The sequence below is a fragment of the Strix uralensis genome, chromosome 33, assembly GCF_047716275.1.
Source record: "Strix uralensis isolate ZFMK-TIS-50842 chromosome 33, bStrUra1, whole genome shotgun sequence".
NCBI lineage: Eukaryota > Metazoa > Chordata > Aves > Strigiformes > Strigidae > Strix > Strix uralensis.
Window position 1 is genome coordinate 3347199 of NC_134004.1, and position 24367 is coordinate 3371565.

The window sequence follows — 24367 nt, forward strand, 5'->3', positions numbered from 1 at the left end:
TCGAGGCTTTGAGGACTCTCCCAAGCCTCGTCCGCCCCCTCCCATCCTTCATAGCAACCCCCAGAGCCGAGCACGTCGCGTCCGTTCCTGCCCACCAGGACAACGACAGAAACCCCGTAACTCAAAGGGCTCCTCGGAGGAGCCTCCAGCGAACTGCCACCAGCTCCCACGCCTTCCTAGAGCGCCACGCGTTCTCCAAATACTTTTTGTTTTGTTTTTTTTTTTAAACTTGACAATACTAAGCTGACCACGGCTCCGCAGACCAGCTAGAGGCCAGAGGCCGTGGCCTGGCAGCTGAGCGGCACCACGGGACCGGAGTTTGGAAACCAGAGCTCCGGCGGCAGACACGGCGCAGCCTGGCCAGCCCCGGGGCCGTGGTCGCGCCGGTGCCTCTCCTCCTCCAAAAACAGGCTCCAGGCACCAAAGTCAGGACAAGTCCAGTTTAACACCCCCAGGGCGATGTCAGCTGGCCCCAAACTTGGCCAGTATTACAGGGACTGGGGAAAGGACACAAACTCCCAACGGCCTCTTGCTCCTCCCCAGCAAGGTCCCTTCCTCCCACCCCACCTCCGGGTGCTCCGGGGTGACCGAGGATGACACGAGCTCGGGACGAGGGAGCTGCCTGGGAAGGGTCATCAGGTCCGGCCAGCGCTCAGCACCGACTCCTGTCTCTTGTCACGGCGGGGCTGGGCCTGGAGCTGCCGCGGTGGAAACGGGCAAAGGGCGGGGATGGGGGGATGGATGGAGCTGAAGGGCAGGAGCTTCCAGCAGCGGCAGCCGCACCCTCCACCTCCTCTGCAGGGACACGAGCTCCTCCCGCTCCCCACAGCGACGGGGAGACAACAGTGACAGGGAGACGACAGTGACGGGGAGACAACAGTGAGGGGGAGACAACAGTGACGGGGGGACCTGCTCTGCAACCCCAGGGACACCGCAGCCCCGCGACCCCCCAGCACACCACAGGCTGCCGCCTCCCCCGGCCCCCCAGCGCAGCGGCACCGAGCCGCCCCCCACTTCTATTGCTGCAGAGCTGGTTTGGCAGGACTGCGGCGGGGAGGGGCTGGGGGAGGTTTGCTCCCGACGGGGAAGGCTGTGCCGGGAGCAAACCGACCCGGCCAGGTCCAGGAGCTGGCACGGAGCAGGAAAGGATGGAGGCTGCCGCTCCCCCACACCGAGCGCTCCGCAGGTACGAGCCGGCCATCTCCACCGCGCTCCCGGGAGGTAGGTAGGTACCACAAGTGTTACCACCCTCATTTTACAGATGAGGAAACTGAGGCAAAGAGGTGAAGTGACTTGCCCAAGGCCACAGCGGAGCGGGGGGAGCGACCCCCAGGGATTCCTCGCTCACCAGCCACGCGTCCAGCCCGTGCTGCTCCGCTGCCGCGGGCTGTCCCTTCGAGAGGAGGGGAAAGCGGGACGAGTTTACGGGGTTTGCAAATCACTAGTTTTGTTTTGTAACAGCATATCTTTACAGAAGCGCAGGAGCCAATTTACTACGACTGTGGCTTGAAAGCCCTGAGCGCTTCCTGTTTGTGAGGTAGAACGAGTTACCTAAGGGCAGTCATAACTCATGCTGCGGCATCGAAAATATTTGTTCCTCTCCACCTCTGCCCCACAGCACGATAACATGGGAAAAAGCCGATCCCCACCCTTCCTGGTGTAAACACCGCTGGCGCGGGGCTGACCTGCGGCGAGGAGGGTCCCCGGCCCGCGCCCGGGGGAGGCTGAGCCGAGGTTCCCCTCCGCAGCGACTGCTGCCGCGCTGCGGCTGAGCTCAGAGCACGATTCCACAGAAGATGAACAAACTCACATCGCACCAACAACATCCTGCGACACGCGTTTGCCACGAGACATGTCCGGGACGCGGCGATCCACGGCGGCGGCGGCGGGAGGGGGGGCCCCCCCTTCGCAGAGAGAAGGGTCCTCGACGGTACCTTCCTGGGAGTTAAGGCAACAGCTTCCTCACGCCTCGTCTGCTGGGATCCGCGCGGCCGCGGTGAGCGGGCAGAGCCGGCTCTCGACGGCCGGCGGAGGTGAGGCACGACCGGGCCATCGCAGAGCATCTCCCGCGGAGCAGCCGGCCCCGACACGAGCCGCCCTCCCCTGCCCTCCCCGGCTGGGCGGCTCCTCGCGATGCCCCTGCTCGCCATCCGCCTCCGTCCTCCCGCGCGGCCGCCGCGCCGGCTCTGCAGAGGCAGCGTCCCTCCTCCACCCGCTGCGGCGGGGACGGGTCTCGGGGCACGAGCCGGTGGCGTGTCGTGGCCACGGCAGAGGGGCCGCCGGCCGCGCTCCCGCTCGGGGAGGGCTCCGGGGCCCGGCGCTGCCCTGGCGAGCGACCACCACCCGTTTATCACTCGTGTACCGACAGGTTCCGTCCCTGCTCACCTGCACGCGCACACTCACGCGCTGCTCGCTCCTCCCCTGCAACGGAGCAACGACTTCAAGGCTGATTCTGTGACATGGACTTTGCTTATCTCTTCGCAATAGCAGCAGAACCCCAGTGATGCCCAGAATGAGTCTTTTTTTTCCTTTTTTTCCTTCTTTTTTTTTTTTTTTTACTTTTCTTCAAGTCCAGCACCATCCTGCTCTGGCTCTGTCCCTCTCTACTGAGGTCAGGTGTGAAAAATCTTAGCAGCATCAGTTTGTGGACAAGCTCAAACTGAGGGTTAGCCTAGTCAAGTGGGCTAAAAGGTTAAAAAAAAAATCTAGATTCAAAACCTAGTAAGAAATGCTAAAAATACAGAGCTCGATGGCCTCTAACAGGACCAGAGATAAGTAAACACAACAGACTTCTTGGAAACAGTGACGTAGCTTACGTGCTGTTAATTTGTACAATGCCACCAATCTAAAAAGCCCTAGCAAGGCCAAAAAAAAAAAAAATTAAAAAAATAGAAAAGGAGGATTCCATCCGTGATGCCTGACCATTAAATAAAATAAACGACATCTTTTCCACAGCTTCTGTAATTAGCATTCGCTCCTTCGCTGGCCCTGCCCCGCCTCGCCCCATCAGCTGTCCGTGTTTTTCTCCGCGTCTTTGGAGTGGATGATGTACATGAAAGTCTGCTCGATGGTGAAGTCCGGGGGGAGGCTGCCCTTGTGCACGCCGATGTGCTTGCTCATGAGGTTGAGCGTGGAGCTGTAGTGCCCGCAGACGGTGCAGCGGTACATGAGGGCTCCTGAGTGCGTCCGCAGGTGGCACTTGATGGTGGAGCGGCCGCGGAAGAACTTGTGGCACACCTTGCACTGGTAGGGCTTCTCCCCGGTGTGGATCCTCCGGTGGTAGTTGAACTCGCTGGTGTGGGCAAACCTCTTCCCGCAGACCTTGCAGCTGTACTTGCTGTTGCCCGGCTGGTTTTGCAGCGCCAAGTCTTCGCTCAGGAACTCCTCCGGCAGCTTCCTCTTCTGCAGGCCCTGCTGCTGGAGACGCTCCCCGAAGCCGGGCCGGAGCTCCAGGCTGGCCCCGCACTTGTGCTGGCTGACGTGGTAGCGATACGCCGCTTCCAGCTTGAAGCTCTGGCCGCAGAAGTGGCACCGGAAAAGAGCCTCCTCCATGTTCTGGTGGACGGCCAAGTGCTTCTCCAGGAGGTGCCGGTCCACAAAGCTGCTGGCGCAGACAGAGCAGGAGAAGACGGAGATGCCCAGGTGGGCCAGCGCGTGCCACATCAGGCTGCAGAGGCTGAGGTGCCGCTGGTCGCACACGCCGCACGTCTGGCTTTTCAAGTTCACGTGGTCCAGGATGTGGTTGCGGACGGTGTGGAAATCTTTGGGCAGAGGCTTCCCGCAGGCAGCGCACGCCAGCTCCGAGCCAGGCCCTCCCCCGAAGACGGCGACCTTCCCCGGCAGTGGGTCGCTGGGGTGGACGATGACGTTGTTGTCGAAGACGCCCTCTCGCCGATGCAGCGTCAGCTGCCACTGGGTGAAGAACTTGGTCTCGCACATGTCACAGGAGAAGAGAAAGATGCCGATGTGGGACAAAACGTGAGTGACCCTGGAGTTCCGGTCCTGGAAGTGGGTTTCACAGACCTTGCAGTTCCCGGTGAGCAGATCGACGTGATCTCTCGCGTGCTGGCGGATCAGCTGGATGTTGGGCTCCAGGACCTTCTTGCAGACCTGGCAGGGCATGGCCTTGCTATCCCGGCTGTCGCTCTCAAAGGCCAGCTCCTCCTCGCTGTCGTCGCTCAGCTCAATGACTTCTTCCGAGGGGCCCAGCTCTTCGCTGGCGTCTTCGAAATGCAGTTCGTCCTCGCCCAAGTCCTCCAGCTGAAGCTCATCCATCTGCCCGAAACCCGGCTCTTTGGAGTGGTCGCTGTTGCTGGGGCAGGAGTTGCTCCCCGTGGAGACGTCCAGGGAAGGATCCGCGCTGAAGAAGCCGCCCTTGCCGTAGTCGCCGTTGCTCTGGACCTTGTACTGCTGGCAGGAGCTGGCGGTGGTTTGAACGACGATGTTGACGCTGCCCAGGCTGGGCTGGGTGGCCCCGCTCGCGGCCGGAGCGAACGGCCCTTGATCCGCCTCCTGCTCCGTCTTGGGAGGCTGCTGCGGGTGCATCAGGGGAAGAGTCTGGCTGGCTTCGCTCACAGTGTTCTTGTCGTCCTCTCTGTAGCTGCTGGCCCCCTCCCCGTGCAAGATGTAATTCCGCTCGGGGCCAAAGTGCTCCCCGCCGCTCCGGATTTCCCCCAGAGAATGGCTCTGCTCCGAGGAGGTGCTGCTCAGAGGCCCCGAGCGGCCCTCGCTCACGGAGAGGGAGGGCTGCTTGGGGACGGCGGAGCTCTCCAGGTCCGGGAAGGTGGAGTGACAGGCCTTCAGCAGATCCTCCATGCCCAGCCGCTCGGCCACCTCGTAAATGACGCCCACGTTGATCAGGTCTGTGAAGAGCTCCGAGGTGTACACAAAGCTGAGGATCTTCTCGAAGTTGGCCGGCGTGATGAAATCCACCACGTAGGTCCTCGCAGCGTCCAGCCCTGTGTTCAGGAAGAGGTTCTGGAAGTAGCCCGCGGCGCAGGCCAGCACGGCCTTATGTGCCGCAAAGGAGCGGCTGCCCACCAAGATGGTGACGTCGCACATGGTCTCGGAGAGCCTGCACTTGTTGAGTTCCTTCAGCAGGTTGTTGGGGTGATTGGTGCTGTGCAACTTGATCCTCATGCCCATTTTAGCAGCTGCTTAAGCGTCCCTCTCCTGGTCAGCTGCTTCTTCACGCGTTCATCAGCGGCGCGAGCAGGAGGCGCTTGGCATCCAGCAACTGGCAGGGCAAGGGGCTCTAGAGGGAGGAAAACGCAAAAACCATCAATGCTTTAAGAACCACAGAGACGTCGCTCCAGTCGCACCTCAAGTTTTCCACCTTCCTGATGAGCAACAGAGAAGCAGCAGCAGAGCTTAGAGGGAGACTGACTAAACCCCATCGTGTAACGTCAAAGACTGACTCTGGGAAGCGAAGGGAAAGACGCGCAAAGGGAAAGGAGCAAACAGCCGAAATAAAAAGCCCTTTACTCTGCCAGCGACAGCCTGAAACTCCTGCGTGTCCGGGCACGGACCGAGGTCCCTCCGCCTCGCGGCTCCGCTCAGTCCTGAACGCGAGCCCCCGGCGGTGCCGTCACGCAGACGTGCCCCTCGCCCCGGGCCAGGAGGACGCTCCGAGTCCAGGCTCTACGCGCTGCCCGGCTTCGCCTCCGGGTCTCCTCCAGCCGCCGCCGCTTCGCGCCTTTGCCCACGCCCGTACCCACGCGGTAACTCGTGGTTTCCAGGTGGGATCTCACTCCGGGAGCTCCCCCACGCGCCAGCTCCTCCAGCTCCCCTGGGATCTCTCCTCCACCACACCGGCACCCGCAGCACCTGCCGGTGCCCTTGGCCGGGCGGTTTGTGACACCTGGCCCGTGTCACCAGCGATTCCCACCGCAGCTCGCCCTTCCCGCCCGTCCCACCGCCCCTGTCACCCTGTGCCACCAGCAGAGCTCAGCCAGCCCCTGACCAACGTACCCCAGGGCTCTGTCCCCAACCCCCGCCGCCTTCTCCCTGTGACAGGGAGCGACGACCCCAGAAACCGGCAGAGAGCGGGGGGGTGGCGGTAGACGGGACGGGGCTGCCCCTGCCCCAGCTCCGGGACGGGCCGCCCGCCCCCGGGACGCGGGGGAACGGCGGCAGGGCCGGCCCCTGCCCGAGGAGGCAGCGGGGAAACACCTCTCCCAGCCGGGGGGCCGGAGAGGATGAGGATGGCCGGGGAAGGCTCCGGAGGGGCCGCGCTCAAACACCTGGACGTGGGGAATCGGCGGGGCGGGGGGCGGCCTGGGGACGGGCCAGGAGGGAAAAGGGACGCAGAAGGGAAGGGGGGGGGCAGCGGAAAGTCGGGGGGCGCGGGGGGGCAGGAGGAGGCCCCGGAGGGTGAGGGGGGGGCGGGCAGGCCCCGCTGCCCGCAGGCAGGCAGGAGAGGCTCGCCCCCCCGCGGGGGGACAGGGAACCCCGGAGCTGCCCCAGGGGAATAGGGAGTAACGGGGGGGGGGGGGCTGGAGGAGCCACGCGGGGCAGCAGAGGGGGGGGCACGGGGGGGGGTAACGAGGGACCCACGGGGACGCGGTGAGGGGAGCCCCGGGGGGGGGGGGGGGCGCAGGAGGGGGCCCCCGGGGGACAGCGGGAGGCCCCGGGGGGGCTCCCTGCGGGCGGCGGGGGGGCGGCGCGGGGCCCATCGCGGGGGGGCGGCGCGGGGGGCAGCCGGAGGCCGGCGGGGCTGCGGGCGGCCGCGCTCCTTACCCGCCCGGCGCCCCGCACCATCCCGGCCGCGCTCACACAAAGGCGCCGACCCGCCCTCCGGCCGCCTTCCGCCCGCCGCGCGCGCCCCGCCGCCACAGCGCCCCCTGGCGGCCCGGAGGACACGGGCGGGGACACGGGAGGGGTCACGGGCGGGGACACGGACACGGGCACGGGAGGGGACACGGGAGGGGACACGGACACCTCTTCATTTACGGGGGGCAGCGCCCGGTCACTGTGGCCCCAGAGCACACGGCCCCCCGCCCCGGCCCCGCGGACCCGTCCCCGGGGGCCGCCCCGGGCGAGCAGCGCCGAGCACGCCGGGTCCCGGCAAGAACAGACACAGACACGGGCGTGGGTCCCGCAGAGACCGGGGGGTGTATTGGGGGGCGCGTGTGTACAGTGCGGGGAGGGGGGCGGGGGGGCGCGGGGGCGCAGCCGCCGGGGATGTGCAGGGACACGCGCGGGTCCCGCGACGGCTCCGCGGTCCGTGGGGTGGCGGCGCAGCCGGTGCCGCTGCCGGTGCCGCTGCCGGTGCCTCGCCCCGGGACGCGGGTCACGGTCCAGGCCGACCCCCGTGGGTGGGGGCCGCGGGGGGCCCCGGGGAGCACCGGGGGGCCGGGCCGCCGCTCCCCCGCCCCGCCGGCCGCCCGGGCTCCGCCGCCCGCTTCCCCATGAGCCCCACGAAGAAATCGTGCATGTCCCCTGCGGAGAGAGCGGCCGTCAGCGCCGGCCCCGGCGGCACCGGCACCGCCACCGGCACCGGCACCGGGCGGGACTTACGCTTCTGCGAGGCCGCGGCCGCGGCGGCACCTGCAAGAGAGGGAAGCGGGTCAGCGGCGGGGCGGGACCGGGCGGACCGATCCCCCGCGCCCGCCCGGCGCTCACCGGCGTCCTCCGCGCGCAGCAGCTGCAGCAGCGCGGCGAAGGCGGCCCCGGGGCTGCCGCGGGCTCCCCGGGGCGGCGGCTCCGGGACGGGCATCCCCTGCGGGAGGCGAAGTGGGTGAGCGGGGAGGGGGCCGGGGGTCCGGGGGGACCGGGGGTCCGGGGGGGACCGGGGGTCCGGGGTCCGCCCGCCGCTCCCCGCGCTCCCCCGCCCGCCGGCGGCGCCCCGACGGCCGTACCTGTGCGGGGGGCGCCGGGCCCGGCGGGGCGGGGGGGGGCCGGCGGGCGAGGGCGAGCGGCAGCGCCAGGACCAGCAGCGCGGCCAGCGCCGGGCGGCTCCTCATCCTCGGGGGGGCCTGGGGGCGGCGGTCAGCGGCGGGGCCCCGGGGCCGCCCCGGGCCAGCGGCCCCTCGGCGGGGCGGCCCGGGACGAGCCCGGGACCGGGCCAAGCGCTGGGGAGGGAAAGCAGCGACACGGGAGACGCGGGGGGGGCCGGGGGCGGCGGGACCCCCACCCGTGTCTGCGGCCGGAGGAACGGCGCCACTTCCCGGGGCGGCGGGGAGGGGGGGGGACGGTAAATCCCCCCCCCCGAGCTGCGGCGGGCGGCGCCCTGGGGTGGGGGCTGCAGCCCGGGGGGGTCCTCACAGGGGTGCGGGGGGGCACGTTATGGGGGCTGCACCGCAGAGGAGCGGTGGGTCCCGTGTCACCACTCGTGTGCAGTCATACCCCGGCCACCCGGGAGGAGCACACGCGTGTCCTGACACACACAGACACACACGTGTGCCCCCTGACACACACGCGTGTCCTGACACACGCACTGACACACACACACGTCCCCTGACACACACACACTTGCTGATGGCAGACCCCAGCCCCAGACTTCCCTGCCGACCCCCCCCCCCACGCCGCCCTCGCCCCGTCTCACCTCCTGGCCGTGCCCTCCCCCCCCCTCCTGCCCCGTCCCAGCCCGCCGAGGCCCGGACGCAGCAGCCCCCCGGGAAGCCCCCGGTGCTGCGGGGGCACAGACCTGCTGAGCCCTCGGGTCTCTCCCGGTGCGGGGGGGGGCAGAGGGACCCTCGGTGCCGGCGGCCAAGCGGGAGCTGTGGCGAGAGGCAGCGGCGGGCGATGGCCCTCGTGGCACGGGCTCAGCCGGGAGGCAAAGGACGGGGGGTGCCGGCTGCCGAGCGGAGATAAATAAGGGGCTCTGCCTGTGGCACGGCAGGGGTGGGCGAGCGGAGAGCTGCCAATGGGGGCCGGAGGGGTGGCACCCCCACCCCGCAGCTGCACGCCCACACAGGCACGGTGTCACCGACAGGCGCCCGCTCCACACGCAGAGTCACACCGCGACGCCAGCGCGCCCACACAGGCACCCGGCTCCCCCCCGCGCCGCGGCACCCGTGGTAGGGGGCCAGCGCCCCGGCGCCGTGCCCACGCGGCCCCCGGCCCCTCCTCGCGCGCCCCGGCACGACGCAGCCCTCGGCACGTGTGGGGACATACGCGGCGGCCGCGGTCCCGCTGCCACCGCCGCTGGCGGTCGCTCCGCAGCCGGGCCCTGGGGGGGTCTCGCACTGCAGCGGGGATCAGCCGGGCCCCCGCCACACACGCATGTGCACACGCGTGCACACACGTGTTCACCTGCACACGCCTGCCCACGTGCTCTCTGTACCACACACCCTCCCCACGCTGGGGGTCCCGGCCTGCCCGGTCCCCTGCTCCCGGCTCTGAGGGACCCCCAGTCTGGCCCCGCATGGGGCTGCCCTTCCCCAGCCGCCCCATGACCCAGACAGCGCCCACCCCCCCAGCCCCCACCCGACTCGGCCTCCTGAGCCTGGGCTTGACCCCGCGCCCTGACCCCCCCTCCCCAGCCGCCCCAAGCGCCTCTGCACCCCGGCCAGGGCCTGGGGGTGCAGAGGTGGAAGATGGGGGGGAAAAGTCGGGGGGAGGCGTCAGGAGGGGAGGGGGAGGACGGAGGCCAGCGAGTGAGAGCAACAGGCAGCCCCGCGGGAAGGCGGCCTGGCAGCGGCGTTCACGTGGCAGCACAGCCCGGGGCAGGGCAGCATCTGCAGTGCCGGGGACGTTAATTAAATCGGAGCCTGGCCAGAGACGGCCTAATTAATTAATAACACCTACTTGTGTGGTGCCAAGTGCGACGCAGCCGCGAAGAGCCGCGGTGCCCCGGGCTGCGGCGGGATTGTTTACGGCTTTTGCCCCTCGCCACGCACGGCAGAAGGTCCCTGCGCTGGGAGGTGACACCGCCCGGGAGGGGAGCGGGGGGAGCCCCCGGAGCCGGGGCACGTCCACGCCATCAAGTGCCCCCCCCGGCGCGCACACGTGCCCCCCCCACGTGCAGGCACTGCCTGAGCGCCCTGGCACGCCTGCCCGCACACCCCCCGTGCACGACAAACCGCGTCGGTGCTCCAGGGCCCACCTGGGAGCTGGTGCTGACGCTGAGGTGACGGGGAGTTGTCAGCTCCTGGAGGTGACGCGGGTGACGTGTGGGGACAGGAAAAAAACCCTCTCCCAGGGCTTGAGGAGTGCGGGAGAGAAAAGGCAGCGGGAGGGGGGAGGCTGCCGCGGGAGGTGTGCGGGGACCCCGGGATGGGCGAAGGTCCCGTGGGACGTGGGTCGCAGCGGTGGCTCCTCTCGGTCCCCCCATGCCGCGACCCCCGTCCCCATCCCCAGCTCCAGCGCCAGCCCTGGGGAGGGCTCCTGGGGCAGGGGCGCAGCTGGGCGGGAGGAGGGGGCACAGCGGGGGGACCCTGGGCAGGGGGGGACGGGGTTGGCCAGCGCAGGCAGGCAGGTGCCAAGGGCCTCACGTGCCAGCCCCCCGCGGCTGCCCAGAAATTGCCTCTGCAGCGGCGCGAGCTGCTTCCCCACTTCATGGGAGAAGTGGCCGCAATTTGGGGCCTTTCCAATCAGCGCCGAGCCGAGCGCCGGCCGCAATCAGGCGCAGGAAAGGCGGGGGGCCGGGGGCGAGGGGGGGGCTCCATCCCCGGGGCCGGGCTCTGCCCCCGCCCTGCTCCAGCACCGCGGTGCCGCGTCCTGGGGCTCCGGCACGACAGGGTCCCCCCACCCCCCCTGTAACGGGGGCACCCACCGCGACACCGCCCGGGTACCGACACCAGAGCATCTGTTTAATGGGTTTGCAGCGATTCCTGGGCGGTGCAGGGACCCGGCGAGGCGGGGGGATGACACGGGGGGGTGGGCGGGGGGGGCCAGTGTGTGAGTGGGGGTCCCGGCAGGGGACGGGGGTCCCCTCAGTGGACCAGAACTTCCATCTTGTGGCTGCCCCGCTTCTTGCAGACGGGGACATCGCTGCCCGCCTTGGCCGACTCCACCACGGTGACGGCCACGTTGCCCTTCTGGAAGCGGGTGGAGAACCTGGGGGGGGCCGGGGGGGGGGTGTGGGATGGGGCCCATCCCCGCCCATCCCCCCCAACCCACCTCCTCCCAATGAGCCACCTCTGCCACATCCACCCCAGTCAGGCCCCTCCAGCTGATGCCCCACCCTGTGACCCCCACCCTCGCAAGCTCCAGCCCCACGGGCCCCACCCAGCCCCACCCTCGGTAGCCCCCCCGCCCCCCCCCTGCCCTGCCCGTACTGGTCGGTGATGTGCAGGGACAGGGCCTGGGCGGTGGCGTCCATGAGGGTCTGGTGCAGGCGGGTGACGAGCTCGATGAGGTGGTCACTGATGAGCAAGAAGTCGCCCTTGGCCCCCCCGGTGGAGGTCTGTGGGGAGGGGGGGGGTGTCAGTCCCGTCGGGGACCCCCCGAGCCCCCAGGGACCCCCCTCCCCGGGTACCTCCTTGAGGTGCAGGGCCAGGAAGCCGTCGGAGAAGCGGGTGACGGAGACGCTGTGGATGTCGCTCAGGCTGAGCACGGTCTTGGGCTGGGCGGCCTTGGGGTCGGCCAGGACCAGGTGCTCGGTGGTCAGCAGCAGCAGGCGCGGGACCGTCTGCGGGCAGGGGGGGTCAGCGCGGCCCCCCACGCCCTCCCGCTGCAGCAGGGATGGGGACGGGGCTCACCTTGCCGCTGGCCCTGTTCACCTTCCTCACGGTGTCGGCCATCACCAGCTTGTCCTTGGCCACCGCGTGCAGCTTCTGGTACTTGGGGTTCTGTGTCAGCCCCAGGTACTCGCCCCGGAAGGGCTCCTGCAGGCTGGGGATGGCGGCCGTCAGCCAGAGCCGCCCCCCTGCGCCCCCCCCTCCCGCCAGCCCCCAGCCCCGGCACCTTTTGGAGTAGAGCGTCTTCTTGTCCTTGAAGAGTTCGCTGGCGCAGAGCTTGGCCCGCAGCAGGGCCCTGCGCTGCGGCGTCAGCTGCTCCCGGTACCTCTTGCACTGCCAAGGGAGGGGGCGATTCGGTGCCGACGAAGAGCCCTGGCGCCGAGGGACACAAGGTCCCAACCGGAGCCCCCCCAGCTCCCCCTCCCCGCTCCCACCTTCCAGCGGTAGAAGATGCTCCTCAGCTCCTGGTTGGCGTCGGCCAGGAACTTGTACGGCGCGGGGGGCCAGGTCCGGTCCATCACCGACAGCGGCGGGAGGTTCCTCCCCAGCCCCAGCAGGAACTTCTGCACCTGGCGGTGGCAACGCAGCGGGGGGGGTCGGGAGGGTCCCCGGCGCAGCCCCAGGGGCAGGGGGCTGGGGAGGTGCCGTGCCCCCTCTCCCCCCGGCCCCGCTCACCAGCTGCCGGTAGATGAAGTTGGCCAGGCGGGTGCTGGCCTCGGAGCGGAAATACCTCCGGTACGTCCTGCGGACCTGCCGGGGACGGCGGCAGCGGTGGGGACGCGGGGCCTCGCCACCTTCCTGCTGCCAGCCCCCCCCGGCCACGGGTGTGTCCCCCCGCCCCGTCCCCGCTCGGCCCCAGAGGAGAGGACAGCGGCTCCAACCCGACAGGGTGGGCAGGAGCTGGGGTGGGCAGACAGACAGACAGACAGACAGCGGCAGGACGGAGGCAGCGGGAGGGCGTGTGGCCCCGCCGTTACCTGGTACCCTCTCCAGTAGGCAGCGATGGTGGCGGCGGCCGCGCGACGCCGGGACTGCAGCTTCAGCTCCCGCAGGAGCCGGCGAGACTGCGGGGGTGAGAGCCCGGGGAGCCCGAGGTGGGGGGAGCCCCCCGCGGATAGGGAGCGAGCACGGGAGGCGGGGGAGAGGCGAGAGAAGGACGGAAGATGGGGAGAGGAGATGAGTCTGGTCCCACCACAGGTCACTGAGCCCCCAGACCCTCCCCGCCACGCACCCCCCACCCCGGTGCCCCGCGGTGCCCAGCTCTCACCTGCCAGCCCCGTGCATACGCCTGGAGGGTCAGCGCCGACCTCTTCAGCCGCTTGTACTTATTCTTTTGCTGCGGTGGGGAGAGGTGGGGTGAGCTGGGGGGCGTGGGAGAGCCAGGGGGCCCTGCCCGGAGGGCGAGGGATGGGCAGGGGAAGGTGGTTCCTCACCATGTGGCCCCGGAACCAGGCGGAGATGATGATCTGGCTCTTGCGCATCAGCTGGTACCGGGTCCGGCACCGCCAGCCCCGAAATATCTTCTGGATGAGGGTGGCGAGTTCGGCCACGCGCTCCTGGCGCCGCCTCTCCAGGTCGAAGAGCTGGGGACAGCCAGGGCCAGCGCTGGGGCCGAGCAGGGATGGGAACCCCGGCCGGGAGCCCCCGGGATGTGCTGCGGCACCGCCGGGAGCCCCCGGGACGGGCTCAGGGCCGCCAGCGGGGCTCGGGGACCTGTGGGGCCAGCACCCGCTCTGGGTCAGGCCCTGCACCCCCCCCCAGCAGCGCGACTGCCCCGTAGCGGGGTCCCCCCGCTCCCCCCATGCCTGGACTCACGGTGCACGGGGAGCAGATGAAGATCTTGGTGTGGCCGAACGCCAGCTCCTCGGGGGGGAACGCCAGCTCCGCCAGCAGCACCTCGGCCCCCTGCCTGCACCGTGGCGGGAGACGGGGCAGTCAGAGCCCCCGGGCTGCGGCGGGGGGGCCCCGGGGGTGCCCGCGGTCCGGCCCAGCCCTGTACCTCTCGCTGCCGGCCCAGCGGGGCCAGGTCCGGGGGCTGAGCATCTTGTAGCGCTCCAGGAAGGGGCCGTAGAGCTGGCGGAAGGCGTAGCCCGCCCGCCGCACCCGCACGTTCTCCATCAGCCCCAGGTACCGGACCTGCGCCAGCACCAGCTCTGGCGTGAAGAGCATCGCCGCCTTGGTCTCGTTGGGCTTGATGCACCTGGGGAGAGCAGCGGTGGGCGGGGGGGGCCCACTGGCTCCAGCGCGGGGGTTGGGGCTCCCCCCGGGGCCGGTACCTGATGTAGTTGGGGTTCTTGGAGTAGAGGTTCTTCATCAGCGTCGCCACCGAGGCCTTGAACTGGAAGCCGGCGGTGGGCGGCAGCTTGAGGGAGACCTTCTGGGGGTCTCCCTCGGGGAAGAGGGAGCGCAGCAGCGCGTGCCGGGCGGCCCACATGGCCTGCGAGAGGTCGCGGAAGAGCAGGTCGTTGTTCTTCTCGATGAAGCCCGTCACGTTGTAGGTCACCTGGGTGCGGGAGCGGGGTCAGCGCTCAGCGGGGCACACGGGGGGGCCGCGCTCAGGAGGGGAGGACGGAGAGACCGTAGTTCAGGGTCTCCGTCCCCCTTCCCAGTCCGGCCCCGCAGCTCCCGTGAGAAGCTGGGAAATGGCCCGGGGGGTCCCAGCTGCCCCTGTTGGGCCGCGGCGCCGCGCCTGCCGGCGGACCTTGCCGGCGTAGTGGTGGATGCGGAAGCACCGTGGCGGCAGGCTGGCGTCCATCACCCGCCGCGCGCTCTGCGTCTCCTTGCTCTCGTAGTGCTTGTGGCCGGCGAAGAGCTGGTCCAGCTTGGCGAGGAAGGTGTCCTCATTGACCACGCCAGGCCGCAGGCACTCCTCGTCCAGCATGGCCAGGACCCCGCACTTGCTCTGCACCACGACAGACAGCGTCACCCCAAACCGGCCCCGGCCCCGAGCGGCGGCTCCAGGCTCTGCCGGGCGTGACGGGGGGGGTGGGGGGGGTGGGGGGGGAGATGGGACCCCCGGCTGGGACTCCGGCACCGGGGGGCAACTCACGTTCTCAATCAAGTCGCAGATGATGCTGTTGTCGAAAAACTCCACCGGGGTCCACCGGATGCCCTGGGAGCAGACGGGGGTCAGACACACAGACCCCTGGCCACGGGGCACACGGACCGCCTGGGCCCTGCCCCACGGACACCCCCCAGCTGATGGGGGGCAGGAACCGGACGTCCGGCCGCGGGGATGGGGGTCCCGGATCCCTCCCTGCCTTCCTGCTATTGAATCGGCTCCCGGCAGGGAGCGGGGCGAGGGAGGGACGCGCGGCGGAGCTGTGTCCGGCACTTCCCCGTCCCTGGGGGGCCACGGCTCCTCGGGGCCGCGCTCTGGCGCAGGCAGAGGGGCCGCATCCAGCCCGACCGGCACGGGCCAGGGGTACCTCTCGGACATATTCCTCCTGCTGCTCCTTGAGGGTCATCAGGATGAAGATCTGCTGCAGCTTCTCATTGCAGTAGTTGATGATGAACTGCTCAAAGCCGTTGTCCTGCGAGAGAAGGGTCCTGCATGGCAAGTTGTGCCCAAGCCCCGGGCCCTGTCCCATGTCCCACCTGCCGCCCCCGGCCCCCCCCAGCAGCAGGACGGGCTGGGTGGGCCCCGCACCCACCTGGAAGATCTCGAAGCCGTAGATGTCCAGGACGCCCATCACCTTCCGCTGCTTGCCCGGCTTCACCTGGGGAGAGAGAGCGGGGTGCTGGGCTGTGTGGGGCCCGATGTGGGGTGGGGGTCCAGGGCCCCGTCCGGGATGGGGGGGCCGGCGCCCATCGCCCCGGGCGCTCACCTGGATGCTGGTGTTGATGCGGTTCACCAGCCAGTCAAAGAGGCGGCTGTAGATGTTCTTGGCCAGCGCGTCCCGGCCGTAGTAGCCCTGGGGAGAGGGGCGAGGGGCTCGTGCTGGCTCCTGGGGGCTGCCGAGCATCACCCCCGTGGCGGGGGATGGTCCCGCTCACCTGGGGGACGCTGAGGGTGGTGAGCACAGTCTCGTCCCGCGCCTTCACCGTGCGGGAGCACAGCGCCCGCTCCAGCGTGCCGGGGTCCAGCCCGATCAGGTCGCAGATCTCCTGCAGCTCTGTGCGGGGAGGCAGCGGGGCTGGGGCCGAGGGGGGGCCGAGCGGGGGGTCCCCTGCCTGCCCCAGGCCTGTCCCTGTCCCTACCCTGCGGCTCAGCGATGCTGCAGGCCTCCATCCCACTGGCCCGGTGGCTGCTGCTCAGCTGCACGTTGCCCAGCTTGAGCACCACGGCCGTCACCTCCAGCAGCGCCGTCACCTCAGCGGGCGAGAAGCCGATGACCCTCATGGCATCCTGGGGATGGGCACAGGCAGCTCAGCGGGACGGGGTCGGCCCCAGGGTGTTTTGGGGGGGGGGTCAGGGCTTCCCAGCCCCCCAGGCCGGCGGTACCTGCATGGCGCGGAAGTTGGCTGCGTCGTCCACGCCGGGCAGGCCGGAGCTCTCGCGGTTCAGGTAGCCGTAGTGCCGACAGTCCTGGCGGAGCTTCAGCTGCTCTGGGGGGGGAGGAGGCGGCTCAGCCACGGCCCCCCCAGGCCCCCGGCCCCCCCCGACCCCCATGCTAGGACGCCTGGACCTACGGAGCAGCTGCACCGAGCCCCCGGCCAGGAGCTGGTAGAAGATGTGGAAGTTCCTCTCGCCCTTCACGTGCCGGACGATGCGGGATTTCTCCAGCAGGTCTGCGGGCGGGGGTCAGCGTCACGGGGGCGCGTGAGGTGGGACCCCCACGCGGGCGATCGGTACTCACAGTTGCTGATGACCCCTCCCAGGGGCTCCCCCTTGAAGTCAAACTCCACGTCCATGTACTTGCCCTGAGGGACGGGGCAGGGGTCAGGGCACCGGGGGGGGGGCGCGGCTCTGCTGCCCATGTTCCCACCCCCGGCCCCTGCCATGCCCCAGCCCCATCAGGGTCTGCATGGCCCCGGGGGGACGTGGCTCCGCCACCCCTGTTCCCTGGTCACTCACAAATCGGGAGGAGTTGTCGTTGCGGACGGTCTTGGCGTTTCCAAAGGCTGGGGGGGAGGACGGGGTTACAGCGCGGTCGGGGGGGGCCGTGCCGAGCCCTGGGATGGGCGCGGGGTGCGGGCGCAGGGTGCAGGGTGCAGGTGCTCACCCTCCAGCACGGGGTTGGACTGCAGGAGCTGCTCCTTCACCTTGTCCACCTCCTCCCCTTTGCTGCACACAGCCGCCACGTAGGACATCACCAGCTTGCTGGCCTCTGTGGGCGGGGGGCCGTGGGTGCTGGGGCCGTGCCCACCCGTCCCGCCAGCCCCCCGCAGCCCCCCGAGCACCCGGCGGCAGCCCCGGCTCTACCTGTCTTGCCGGCCCCGCTTTCCCCAGTGATGAGGATGCACTGGTCCCTGTCCCGGTCCCGCAGCGAGCGGTAGGCATCGTCGGCGATGGCGTAGCTGGGGGCAAGGGGGTGTTAGAACAGGCTGGAGCAGTCTGGGGGCTTCAGGAAACGCCACGAGTCCCCACTGGGGCTGCGAGGCCACCCTGAGCCGACTCCCCCAGACCCTGAGGCCTCGGGCTCGCCCATGGGCGAAGCCCTTGGCAGGATCCAGGGGGACCGAGGGCGCCCCGGGGCTGCCGGGCTCCCCGCACTCACATGTGGGGTGTCACAGCGAAGAAGTTGCAGTTGCGGTACTCCTGCACCTTCTCGGGGGTGTAGATGGGCAGGGGCCGGTACGGGTTCACCGAGATCACCACATCCCCGATGTACGTCTGCGAGGAGCAGGACGGCCGGGGTGGGTGCAGGGCCGGGAGGACCCAGCCCGGATCCTGGTGCTGCCCGCCCCAGAGCCTGGACTCTGCTCCCCCCCCAGACCCCACACCCTCTCCCGCTCCCCCCCGCAGACCCCCTGCCCCTGGCCCGGTGCCCACGTAGATGTGGCTGCGGCGGAATCGTTCCTGCAGCGTCTGGAGCAGCGACTCCTCGGTCAGGGGGTCCAGCAGCACCAGGTCCCCGACGGCCGCCGCGTCCAGCTGCGCGTTGGTGGCTTCCATGGCTGGGTGGCTCCGGGGCAGCTGGGGCAGAGGGGGGGGGGGGGGCTGCAGGCACGGACACGCAGCCCCTTCCCCAAAACACCCCCCCAGTCCTCAGCGGCCCTTGCGCCCCTGGCTGCCCCCCGCCCTGAGAGGCCCAGAGGGCCCCAGAGGGGGCAGGGAGCCCAGCACCGGGGGGCATGGACCCACCGAGACGCGTGGCGAGGCCTGAAGCACCGGCTGAGCCCGGCGGGGCACAGGGCAGGATGCGGCCCTTGGCCAGGGGGGTGCAACTGGGACCTCGGCTGCTCCCTGACCCTGCATGTCTGGCTCCCCCAGGCACCCCTGGGGACAGGGGATGGGGCAGCCACCCACCCGCAATGGCACAGAGGACCCCGGCACCCAGGACCCCGTAGGGGGGCTTGGGGTGGGGGGGGGGCAGGACGCCGGGCTCCTGCCCACCGCTGCGGGGAAGCGGGGGCCCGGTCAGGAAACATGGACACCTGGATCCTGTTCTTGGGGCAGGGACAAATTCAGCCTCCGCTTCCTCCCTCCTTCCTGGCGGGGGAAGCCGGGGCGGGGAGGGGACAGGCTCGGGGCAGGGGGACCCCAGGCCCCCCCGACAGCCCGGCAGCACCCAGGGGCTCCCACCAGAGACCTGCTGCTTCCCCCCCACTCCACTCGTCCCTCACCTGTCTGAGGGAGCAGCCACGTCCCCCAGCGTGACCTTCACCCCCACTTTACTGCCCGGGCTGTAAACCCAGCCCGGCTTATCGGTGCCCGGGGAAAGTTCACGATGGAGGTGGGGAGGGATGGGGCGAACGGGGCGACGGCCGCGGCTCCGCCAGCAGCAGCCTCCGCAAAGACGGCGGAGCCAGCAACGGGGCCCTGCGAGCGCACCCCGGGCAGGGTGCTGGCACCGAGCCCCCCGTGCTGCTGGGTGTGGGACCCCACGGTAAGCACCCACGGGTGGGGACCAGAGCAAGAGCCCCCCCCCAGCTCCAGGGCAGCCCCGGACTCACCCCAGCCTTCCCCAGGACGCCGGGTCCCGGAGCCCCCCACGCCCTGTGGGGTGGGGGCTGTGGGGACAGGATGCCCCCGGCCAGCCCCGGGGTGCAGGGGGGGGGCCGGGTGCTTGAGGCTGGCGGCCGGGAGCAGGGGGGCCCACACTCACCTGGGGGGCGCAGAGCAGCAGCTGCTGGAGCGGCTTCGGCTGGCGCTGCCGGTGGGGCTCAGCCCAGGCCAGTGCCCGGTGCCGGCCCGGTCCGGCCCTCGGGGGGGCGGAGGGCAGGAGGTCCCTCCCTCGGCACCACGCCCGCTCGCAGATGGGGAAACTGAGGCACGACACGCAGGAGCCCCGGGTCCCAGCCCGGCCCGACGGCTGCTGCACTCCCCCCAGCCCCGGCCGCTCGGAGCAGGAACAAGCAGAGAAAATCGGTGGCGGCCAAGAAACAAAGGAGTTTCCTCCCAGGGGTGCGGGAACGGGGCGAGGGGCCGGCGCTGGCAGCTCCGCGGGGAAGATGCCCGAGGCACAGCGAGAGCCGCGGGGGGGTCAGCGCTGGGGTGCTGCGGGGAACCCCTCACCCAGGGCCTGTCTTTGTCCCCCCTGCACCGTGCAGCGTCCACGGCCAGGACAGAGCCGAGGACGAGCCCTGGGGTCACCCCGGGACAGAGCGACGAGGGTCATTACCTACAAAATACATCTTTATTGAAAATAGAGTCTTTAACCAGCAGTGGGGAGGGAGAGACGCAGCACCGGGCACTGCTCAGAGCAGAGCGGGGAGGGAAGCGCAGCAGGGGCTGGGAAGCAGAGCGGGGACAGAGAGAAACCAGCGGCAAAAGCTGGGGGGGGCGGGGTTCAGGCTGGGCGTGGGGCAGGTTTATTGCTTGGAAAGTTGCATAGATGGGGCGACCCCCCAGCTTTGAGCCCAAGGACCGTCGGCGCTGAGCGGAGGCCCCACCCCAGCGCAGGGAGTGGGACCACAGGCAGGGCCCCCGCCCCAGCAGGGAGAGGGGACAGGGAGCTGCTGGCACCTCAGCGCCGGCGAGGCAGGGAGGAGGAAGCACATTCACACTCATCCTCAGCCCAGGGAGAGGGAGGCTGGGCACAGCCTCCGGGGGAGGGGGCGAGGGGCACCAAGGCTTCAGGGCTGCCTTCGCCCGAGCTCCACGACGTGGGGGAGGCGCTGGGGGTTTTTGGTATCCACATGCGATTTCAGCCAAGGCAGAGGCAGAGCAGGAGCTGCCGGAGCCCTCGGGCATCTTTGGTAAGAGCAGGAGGAGGAGGACGACGAGCAGGAGCAGGTCACCGCTCCCTCCCCACAGCAGCCTGGCAGGGGACACGCAAGTACCGCTGGGACGGGTCCAAAGTTCCTCTTGTGCGCGTCCCCCGCGCAGGCACCTGCGCACAAGACAGACCTTCCCCTTCGTCCCCACCCTGGCTGGCAGCGACGCTCCGGGCCGAGCCAGGGCGGCTCCAGTCCACCCTCAGGAGCAGCGTCCCCCACCCTCAGCAGCAGGGACCTCGCCGGCCCCGCGGTCCCCAGGTGGGACAAGCTCCCCGCGTCACCCAAAAGCTTTCGTGTCTTTTCCTGGCAGGAGCTGCCTGGGGAAGATGAGGGCATCGGCCTCTCACCGGGCTCCGCTGCGGATTCCTGCTCTGCAGGCGCCAGGGCAGTGGGGAACCAGCAGCCCCTCACCTCCACGGGCCGGGACAGCTGATCTCAGTCAGCATCCAGGTGGTTGTGGCTCAGGGGATAACACGTGTGAGCCCCGCCCAGGGAGTCGTTCTCCTCCTCCTCCTCCTCAGAGAGCTCATCCTCGAAGATGTCGCCCAGGCTGTACTCCCGCTCGTGGACAGAGACCTCGTTGGGGGTGACGTGACAGGCGCCACCCACAAAGTCAGCAAACCTGGGGAGAAGCCGCAGAGCGGCGCGTTGCACACGCAGGCCTGGGCCTCCCGCAAGGTCCTGGCACGTGGGGAGCCAGGGTGAAGCCCTCTGGCATTGGGACGGGGCGTTATCTGTCCCTCCCCGGGTCACGCCCTGCTTCCACACCCCACGGACCTTCCATGCCTCCACCTCCCTCCCTCTAACGCCAGAGGTGGCGGCTCAGAGCACTCCCAGGCTCTCGGAAGCACACGGAGATGCAGGTCAGGCACCCCCAGCGTGCCGCCGGCGGACGTTACCTCTTGGGAGACTGGATGCGGGAGACCGCGGTCCAGGCAGAGAAATCTGGGCTTCTGCAGTAGTTTCGAAGCTCCTCGAGGGCCTTGCGGGTCTCCACCTCGCCCTGGAGGCGGTACTCCTCCTCTGTCAGCAGGCAGGGAGGGCTCGGACCCAGCCTGGCGCACTGCACCCTCCTGCCAGCGGAGCAGCACCCATTAACTGCCCGCCCGGCGCCGGCCCAGCACGTCCCGCCAGCCCCCGCAGGGAGCAGGGGGCACTGTCCTACGCCAACACCAGGGAGAAAGGGACACGACCCCCCCCGGTGCACCCAGTGCAGCCCCAACCCCCAGCGAAAGGCCCAGGCTCCGTCCAGCAGCTCGCCTGGGGCTGGCGGGGGGCGGGGAGCGTGCGGGGCTCACCTGTAGGCAGCGAAGGCCCATTGCAGGGGGTAGTCCAGGTTCTTGGTGCAGATGGCGATGACCACCAAGGCCAAGGCGATGGGATGGATCTGGATGCCCGAGTACATCAGCAAGAGGCCCAGGAGCTGCAGGGCCCAGGAGAGGAGGCTGATGCTGCGCTCGTTCTCCAGCGGCCCGTACCGGTAGCACACGCCGAAGCTGACGAAGCCCACGAGCAGCAGGTAGCCTGCGGGAGAGCGGAGGCATCGGGCAGGCACGGACTGGAGGGCTCAGCCCGGCTGAGCGGCGCCTCGGAGCCCACCCACCCCCCCCAGGAGCACGAGGGCTCAGGAAGCCTCAACGATTTCCCACCGGCACGACGCGGCACCGGCAGGAGACGCACGGCCCGGAGCTGGGGGGTTGGAAGGGCTCACACCTACCCAGCAGGTACTGCCAGTAGCACTCGCAGATCTCCCGCAGGTTCTTGAAGATCAGCTGAAGCAGGTACAGGGAGAAGGACCAGCCTCCCGCCAGCAGGATGTAAACGGGACTTCTCTAGGAGAGGAGATGGGAGATTTGGGGCAGGCTGTGGGGCGGCAGGCAGCCACGACCACCTCCCCCAGGGGCTGAGCCCTGCTCCACCCGAGGCCAGACCCACAACCCAGCACCCCGAGGCCGTGTGCTCGCACCACAACAACCGTGCAGGTGTAGAAAGGGCTCGCGAGCCCCCAGGCAGCCTGACACCCACCCTGGGCATGACCTTGGACATCATGTAGACGAGGATGAGCAGCGAGGCCAGCAAGCCAAAGCTAATCCCGGCCGAGTAGTAGAAGAGTTGGCTCCTGCACAGACCACACGCGTGCACAAGGTGTGTTACAGCTCATGGGTGCCTGTGCACAAACACACCCACCAGCAGCAACCCCCGAGGGCCGGCAGAGCCAGCCAGGCACTGCCCACCCCGCCCTCCCCCTCCCCAGCTCCCGGCGTCGGGGCGAAGGAGGAGACTCACCGGCTCAGCACGTCCCCACAGAAGAACAACAACAGGCCCAGGAAGAAAACCAGGAACAGCTTCGGGTCAAAGCCTGGAAGGAGAGCGAGTCCAGGCTGAGGGGAGCCCTGGCGCGGTGTCCTCTGGGTCGAGCTCCGCCTGACACGTGCCCACGAGGAGAGGGAAGGGGCAGCACCGCAGGCAAACCTCCGACAAGCACCCTCAGCTCCCCCATTTTACACCCCCTGGATGAAGACACGCTTCCCTCTGCGGGCCCGTTCTCCTCCCCAAGGAAGGTGAGCGCACCCACGAGCACTCGGGCAGAGCCAGCCCCCACGGAGGAGACGTACGTCGGAAGAGGACGACGCAGTACGTGGTGCCGGCCTCCAGCAGCTCGACCTTCAGGCAGGTTTTGTTGCTGTAGAGATCCACGTCGATGCTGGTGTCGTTCAGCTTCTCCTTCAGGAAGGAGAAAACGTTCCACACGCTGAACTCCTCCAGCTCCTCCTCGCTGCCCACCTGGGTCACTCGGATCATCCGGCTGCTGTTGACCCGGATCTGCGCAGGGGAGGGAAGCAGGGCGGGGCACGGCCGCTGGTGCTGGAGGGTCCTGGCCCAGCCAGAGCCGGGGGGATGCGGGGGGGACCCGGGGGACCCGCCCCCCCTCACCTGCATCCGCGTCCATACGTCGTGCCACTGCGGGACGCGCGTGTTGGTGTAGCAGAAGTGGTGCGGGGCCGAGCGATGGTACACGCGGCCCTCGTGCAGCGGGATGACCGACTCCCTGGCACCTGCGGGACACGGAGGGGGGATCAGCGACCACCGGGCCCCTCTTCCCGCCCGCTCCCCCTTCCCGGCCTCCAGCACCCGCCGGGCGGACAGAGCCCCCCCTCCCTCGGCCCCTTGTCCGGGCCAACCCCGGGGCCGCCCGAGGCGGCACCGACCGGCCTCGCCCCCAGAGCCGCCCCCACCTCAGCGGTAACTGAACTCGCGCACGTCTCCCGCAGGGACCCCCCGAGGCGCAGGAGGTCCCGAACCCCTCCAGCCCCCCCCCGCCGCAGCACCGGGGGAAGCGCCCTGGGGGTGCCCGGGGGCGCAACAGCCCCCCCCCGGCCGGCGGGCGGGCGGCTCTCGGCGCAGAACGGCGACAACCGGCGGGTTCCCGCGAAGAGTCGGGCGGGGGCTGCCGGGGGCAGCGTCGCCGCTTCCATCCCGCCGTCCCCCGCCTCCGCAGCCGCCCCCGGGCTGGAGCCCCCCAGCCCCTCCCGCCGCCGCGGACACGTGACGGCCCCGGGGCTGCCACCGGCCCGGGCCCCGCCGTGCCGCGGCTGCCCCGCCCACCTGCGCCCCCCAGCAGCGGCAGCAGCAGCAGCGCCCCCAGGAGCCGCCGCCGCCCCGCAGCCGGTTTCATCCCTCCCGCCGCGGCCGCGCCGCCGAGTTCCGCTTCCGCCGCAACGGCCGCCGGGGGGCGGGCGGCAGCCAACGAGAGCGGGGGGCTCGCGCGGCGTCACCGCCGAGTGACGGCTGAGCCGACCTATCAGAAGGCCGCTGCTGCCTCGCTCGCACCCGCCCCACACTGCCTGCCGCGCTGACTGACAGCGCCTGCAGCCTATCAGCGTTAGGCCGGGCAGCAACGGTGCATGGTCCCGCCCTCCGTTACCACGGTGACCAACGGGCGCGCCATTCAATCCGGAGGCACGCCCAGCCCGCGGCAACCGCGAGCCCCGCCCTAGTAACGGCTGTGACAGGCATGCCGCTCAGCCTCTCAGAGCACAGGCCCGGCCCGCCACGCCCTCCCGCCCCCTCTCGGAACCCGCCTGATTGACAAGCGCTTCCTCCTATCAAGAAGCGGCCTGCTGCTGTTTTTGTGAGGGGGTCCCGCCCCTCAGCCCCCTGCGCGGGGCTGGGCCCGGGACACGGAGCCGTTCTCGGGCCGGGCAGGGCCCGGGGGGAGCGGCGCGGCCCGGGGGGGCCCGGGGCGACCCTCGGCAGCAGGGGGGATCCTGCAGCCCGCGGGCGAAGGCTCGGCTCGGTCGCGGGGGGGCTCCGTGCCGGCCTCGCGCACGGTGCCCCGGTTCCCCCCGGTGCAGGGCGCGTCCCTCCCCCGGCGCGGGCGGCAGCGGGGGGGTGCGGGGCTCCCCCAGCCCCGCGAA

The 24367-nt window shown here is 70.1% G+C and overlaps 4 protein-coding genes across 13 annotated transcripts; all 4 read right to left on the reverse strand.

The window, feature by feature from the left end:
• Positions 1-877: 877 nt before the first annotated feature.
• Positions 878-6800, reverse strand: ZBTB39 (zinc finger and BTB domain containing 39). 2 transcript variants are annotated; one of them, XM_074854023.1, is made up of 2 exons: positions 6739-6800; positions 878-5254 (listed from the first exon to the last, which is right to left on the reverse strand). In XM_074854023.1, exon 2 carries the CDS (start codon positions 5143-5145, stop codon positions 3007-3009), a length of 2139 nt encoding a protein of 712 aa, XP_074710124.1. In that variant the 5' UTR covers positions 5146-5254; positions 6739-6800; the 3' UTR covers positions 878-3006. The 2 variants fall into 2 exon arrangements, with proteins under 2 accessions (XP_074710124.1, XP_074710125.1); XM_074854024.1 differs by lacking the exon at positions 6739-6800 and adding an exon at positions 5485-5798.
• A 291-nt stretch (positions 6801-7091) lies between these two features.
• On the reverse strand, positions 7092-9357 carry TAC3 (tachykinin precursor 3). Its single transcript, XM_074853766.1, has 5 exons — positions 8648-9357; positions 7860-7976; positions 7624-7720; positions 7519-7548; positions 7092-7440 (listed from the first exon to the last, which is right to left on the reverse strand). Exons 2-5 carry the CDS (start codon positions 7962-7964, stop codon positions 7292-7294), a joined length of 381 nt encoding a protein of 126 aa, XP_074709867.1. The 5' UTR covers positions 7965-7976; positions 8648-9357; the 3' UTR covers positions 7092-7291.
• Positions 9358-10733: 1376 nt separating this feature from the next.
• On the reverse strand, positions 10734-19061 carry MYO1A (myosin IA). 3 transcript variants are annotated; one of them, XM_074853585.1, is made up of 30 exons: positions 18836-19061; positions 17560-17703; positions 17285-17400; positions 16990-17084; positions 16790-16894; positions 16642-16688; positions 16424-16487; positions 16257-16355; positions 16069-16172; positions 15825-15972; positions 15621-15739; positions 15452-15538; positions 15278-15343; positions 15053-15157; positions 14674-14736; positions 14326-14526; positions 13999-14127; positions 13901-13917; positions 13624-13824; positions 13440-13533; positions 13058-13207; positions 12892-12960; positions 12602-12688; positions 12300-12374; positions 12059-12193; positions 11851-11957; positions 11646-11778; positions 11423-11575; positions 11223-11350; positions 10734-11001 (listed from the first exon to the last, which is right to left on the reverse strand). In XM_074853585.1, the coding sequence occupies exons 2-30, from the start codon at positions 17680-17682 to the stop codon at positions 10878-10880; spliced, it is 3144 nt and encodes a 1047-aa protein (XP_074709686.1). In that variant the 5' UTR covers positions 17683-17703; positions 18836-19061; the 3' UTR covers positions 10734-10877. The 3 variants fall into 3 exon arrangements, with proteins under 3 accessions (XP_074709686.1, XP_074709685.1, XP_074709687.1); XM_074853584.1 differs by having other exon boundaries at positions 13901-14127; XM_074853586.1 differs by lacking the exon at positions 12602-12688 and having other exon boundaries at positions 13901-14127.
• A 286-nt stretch (positions 19062-19347) lies between these two features.
• NEMP1 (nuclear envelope integral membrane protein 1) lies at positions 19348-23795 on the reverse strand. 7 transcript variants are annotated; one of them, XR_012626774.1, is made up of 10 exons: positions 23556-23795; positions 22884-23005; positions 22565-22772; positions 22236-22308; positions 21975-22068; positions 21667-21781; positions 21248-21372; positions 20849-20972; positions 20361-20571; positions 19348-20062 (listed from the first exon to the last, which is right to left on the reverse strand). XR_012626774.1 is itself a non-coding variant. In XM_074853797.1 (10 exons), exons 1-9 carry the CDS (start codon positions 23623-23625, stop codon positions 20385-20387), a joined length of 1269 nt encoding a protein of 422 aa, XP_074709898.1. In that variant the 5' UTR covers positions 23626-23795; the 3' UTR covers positions 19348-20079; positions 20377-20384. The 7 variants fall into 7 exon arrangements, 6 of the variants coding, with proteins under 6 accessions (XP_074709898.1, XP_074709897.1, XP_074709900.1 ...); XM_074853797.1 differs by having other exon boundaries at positions 19348-20079; positions 20377-20571; positions 20849-21022; positions 21248-21473; XM_074853796.1 differs by having other exon boundaries at positions 20849-21022; positions 21248-21473.
• Positions 23796-24367: the final 572 nt, after the last annotated feature.

Excerpts from the sequence above, each read along its gene's own strand:
- NEMP1 (XM_074853797.1), bottom strand. The coding sequence starts at position 23,625 with ATGAAACCGGCTGCGGGGCGGCGGCGGCTCCTGGGGGCGCTGCTGCTG. Across the intron at positions 21,782-21,974 it reads TGTCCAAGGTCATGCCCAGG|AGAAGTCCCGTTTACATCCT; the intron begins GTGGGTGTCAGG and ends CTCCTCTCCTAG. Across the intron at positions 21,474-21,666 it reads CTACTGGCAGTACCTGCTGG|GCTACCTGCTGCTCGTGGGC; the intron begins GTAGGTGTGAGC and ends GCTCTCCCGCAG.
- TAC3 (XM_074853766.1), bottom strand. The coding sequence starts at position 7,964 with ATGAGGAGCCGCCCGGCGCTGGCCGCGCTGCTGGTCCTGGCGCTGCCG. Across the intron at positions 7,549-7,623 it reads GCTGCGCGCGGAGGACGCCG|GTGCCGCCGCGGCCGCGGCC; the intron begins GTGAGCGCCGGG and ends CCTCTCTTGCAG. Across the intron at positions 7,441-7,518 it reads GGCCGCGGCCTCGCAGAAGC|GGGACATGCACGATTTCTTC; the intron begins GTAAGTCCCGCC and ends CTCTCTCCGCAG.
- MYO1A (XM_074853584.1), bottom strand. The coding sequence starts at position 17,682 with ATGGAAGCCACCAACGCGCAGCTGGACGCGGCGGCCGTCGGGGACCTG. Across the intron at positions 14,737-15,052 it reads AGGAGGAATATGTCCGAGAG|GGCATCCGGTGGACCCCGGT; the intron begins GTACCCCTGGCC and ends GTCTGCTCCCAG. Across the intron at positions 13,534-13,623 it reads CGCTGGGCCGGCAGCGAGAG|GCAGGGGGCCGAGGTGCTGC; the intron begins GTACAGGGCTGG and ends GCCACGGTGCAG.
- ZBTB39 (XM_074854023.1), bottom strand. The coding sequence starts at position 5,145 with ATGGGCATGAGGATCAAGTTGCACAGCACCAATCACCCCAACAACCTG.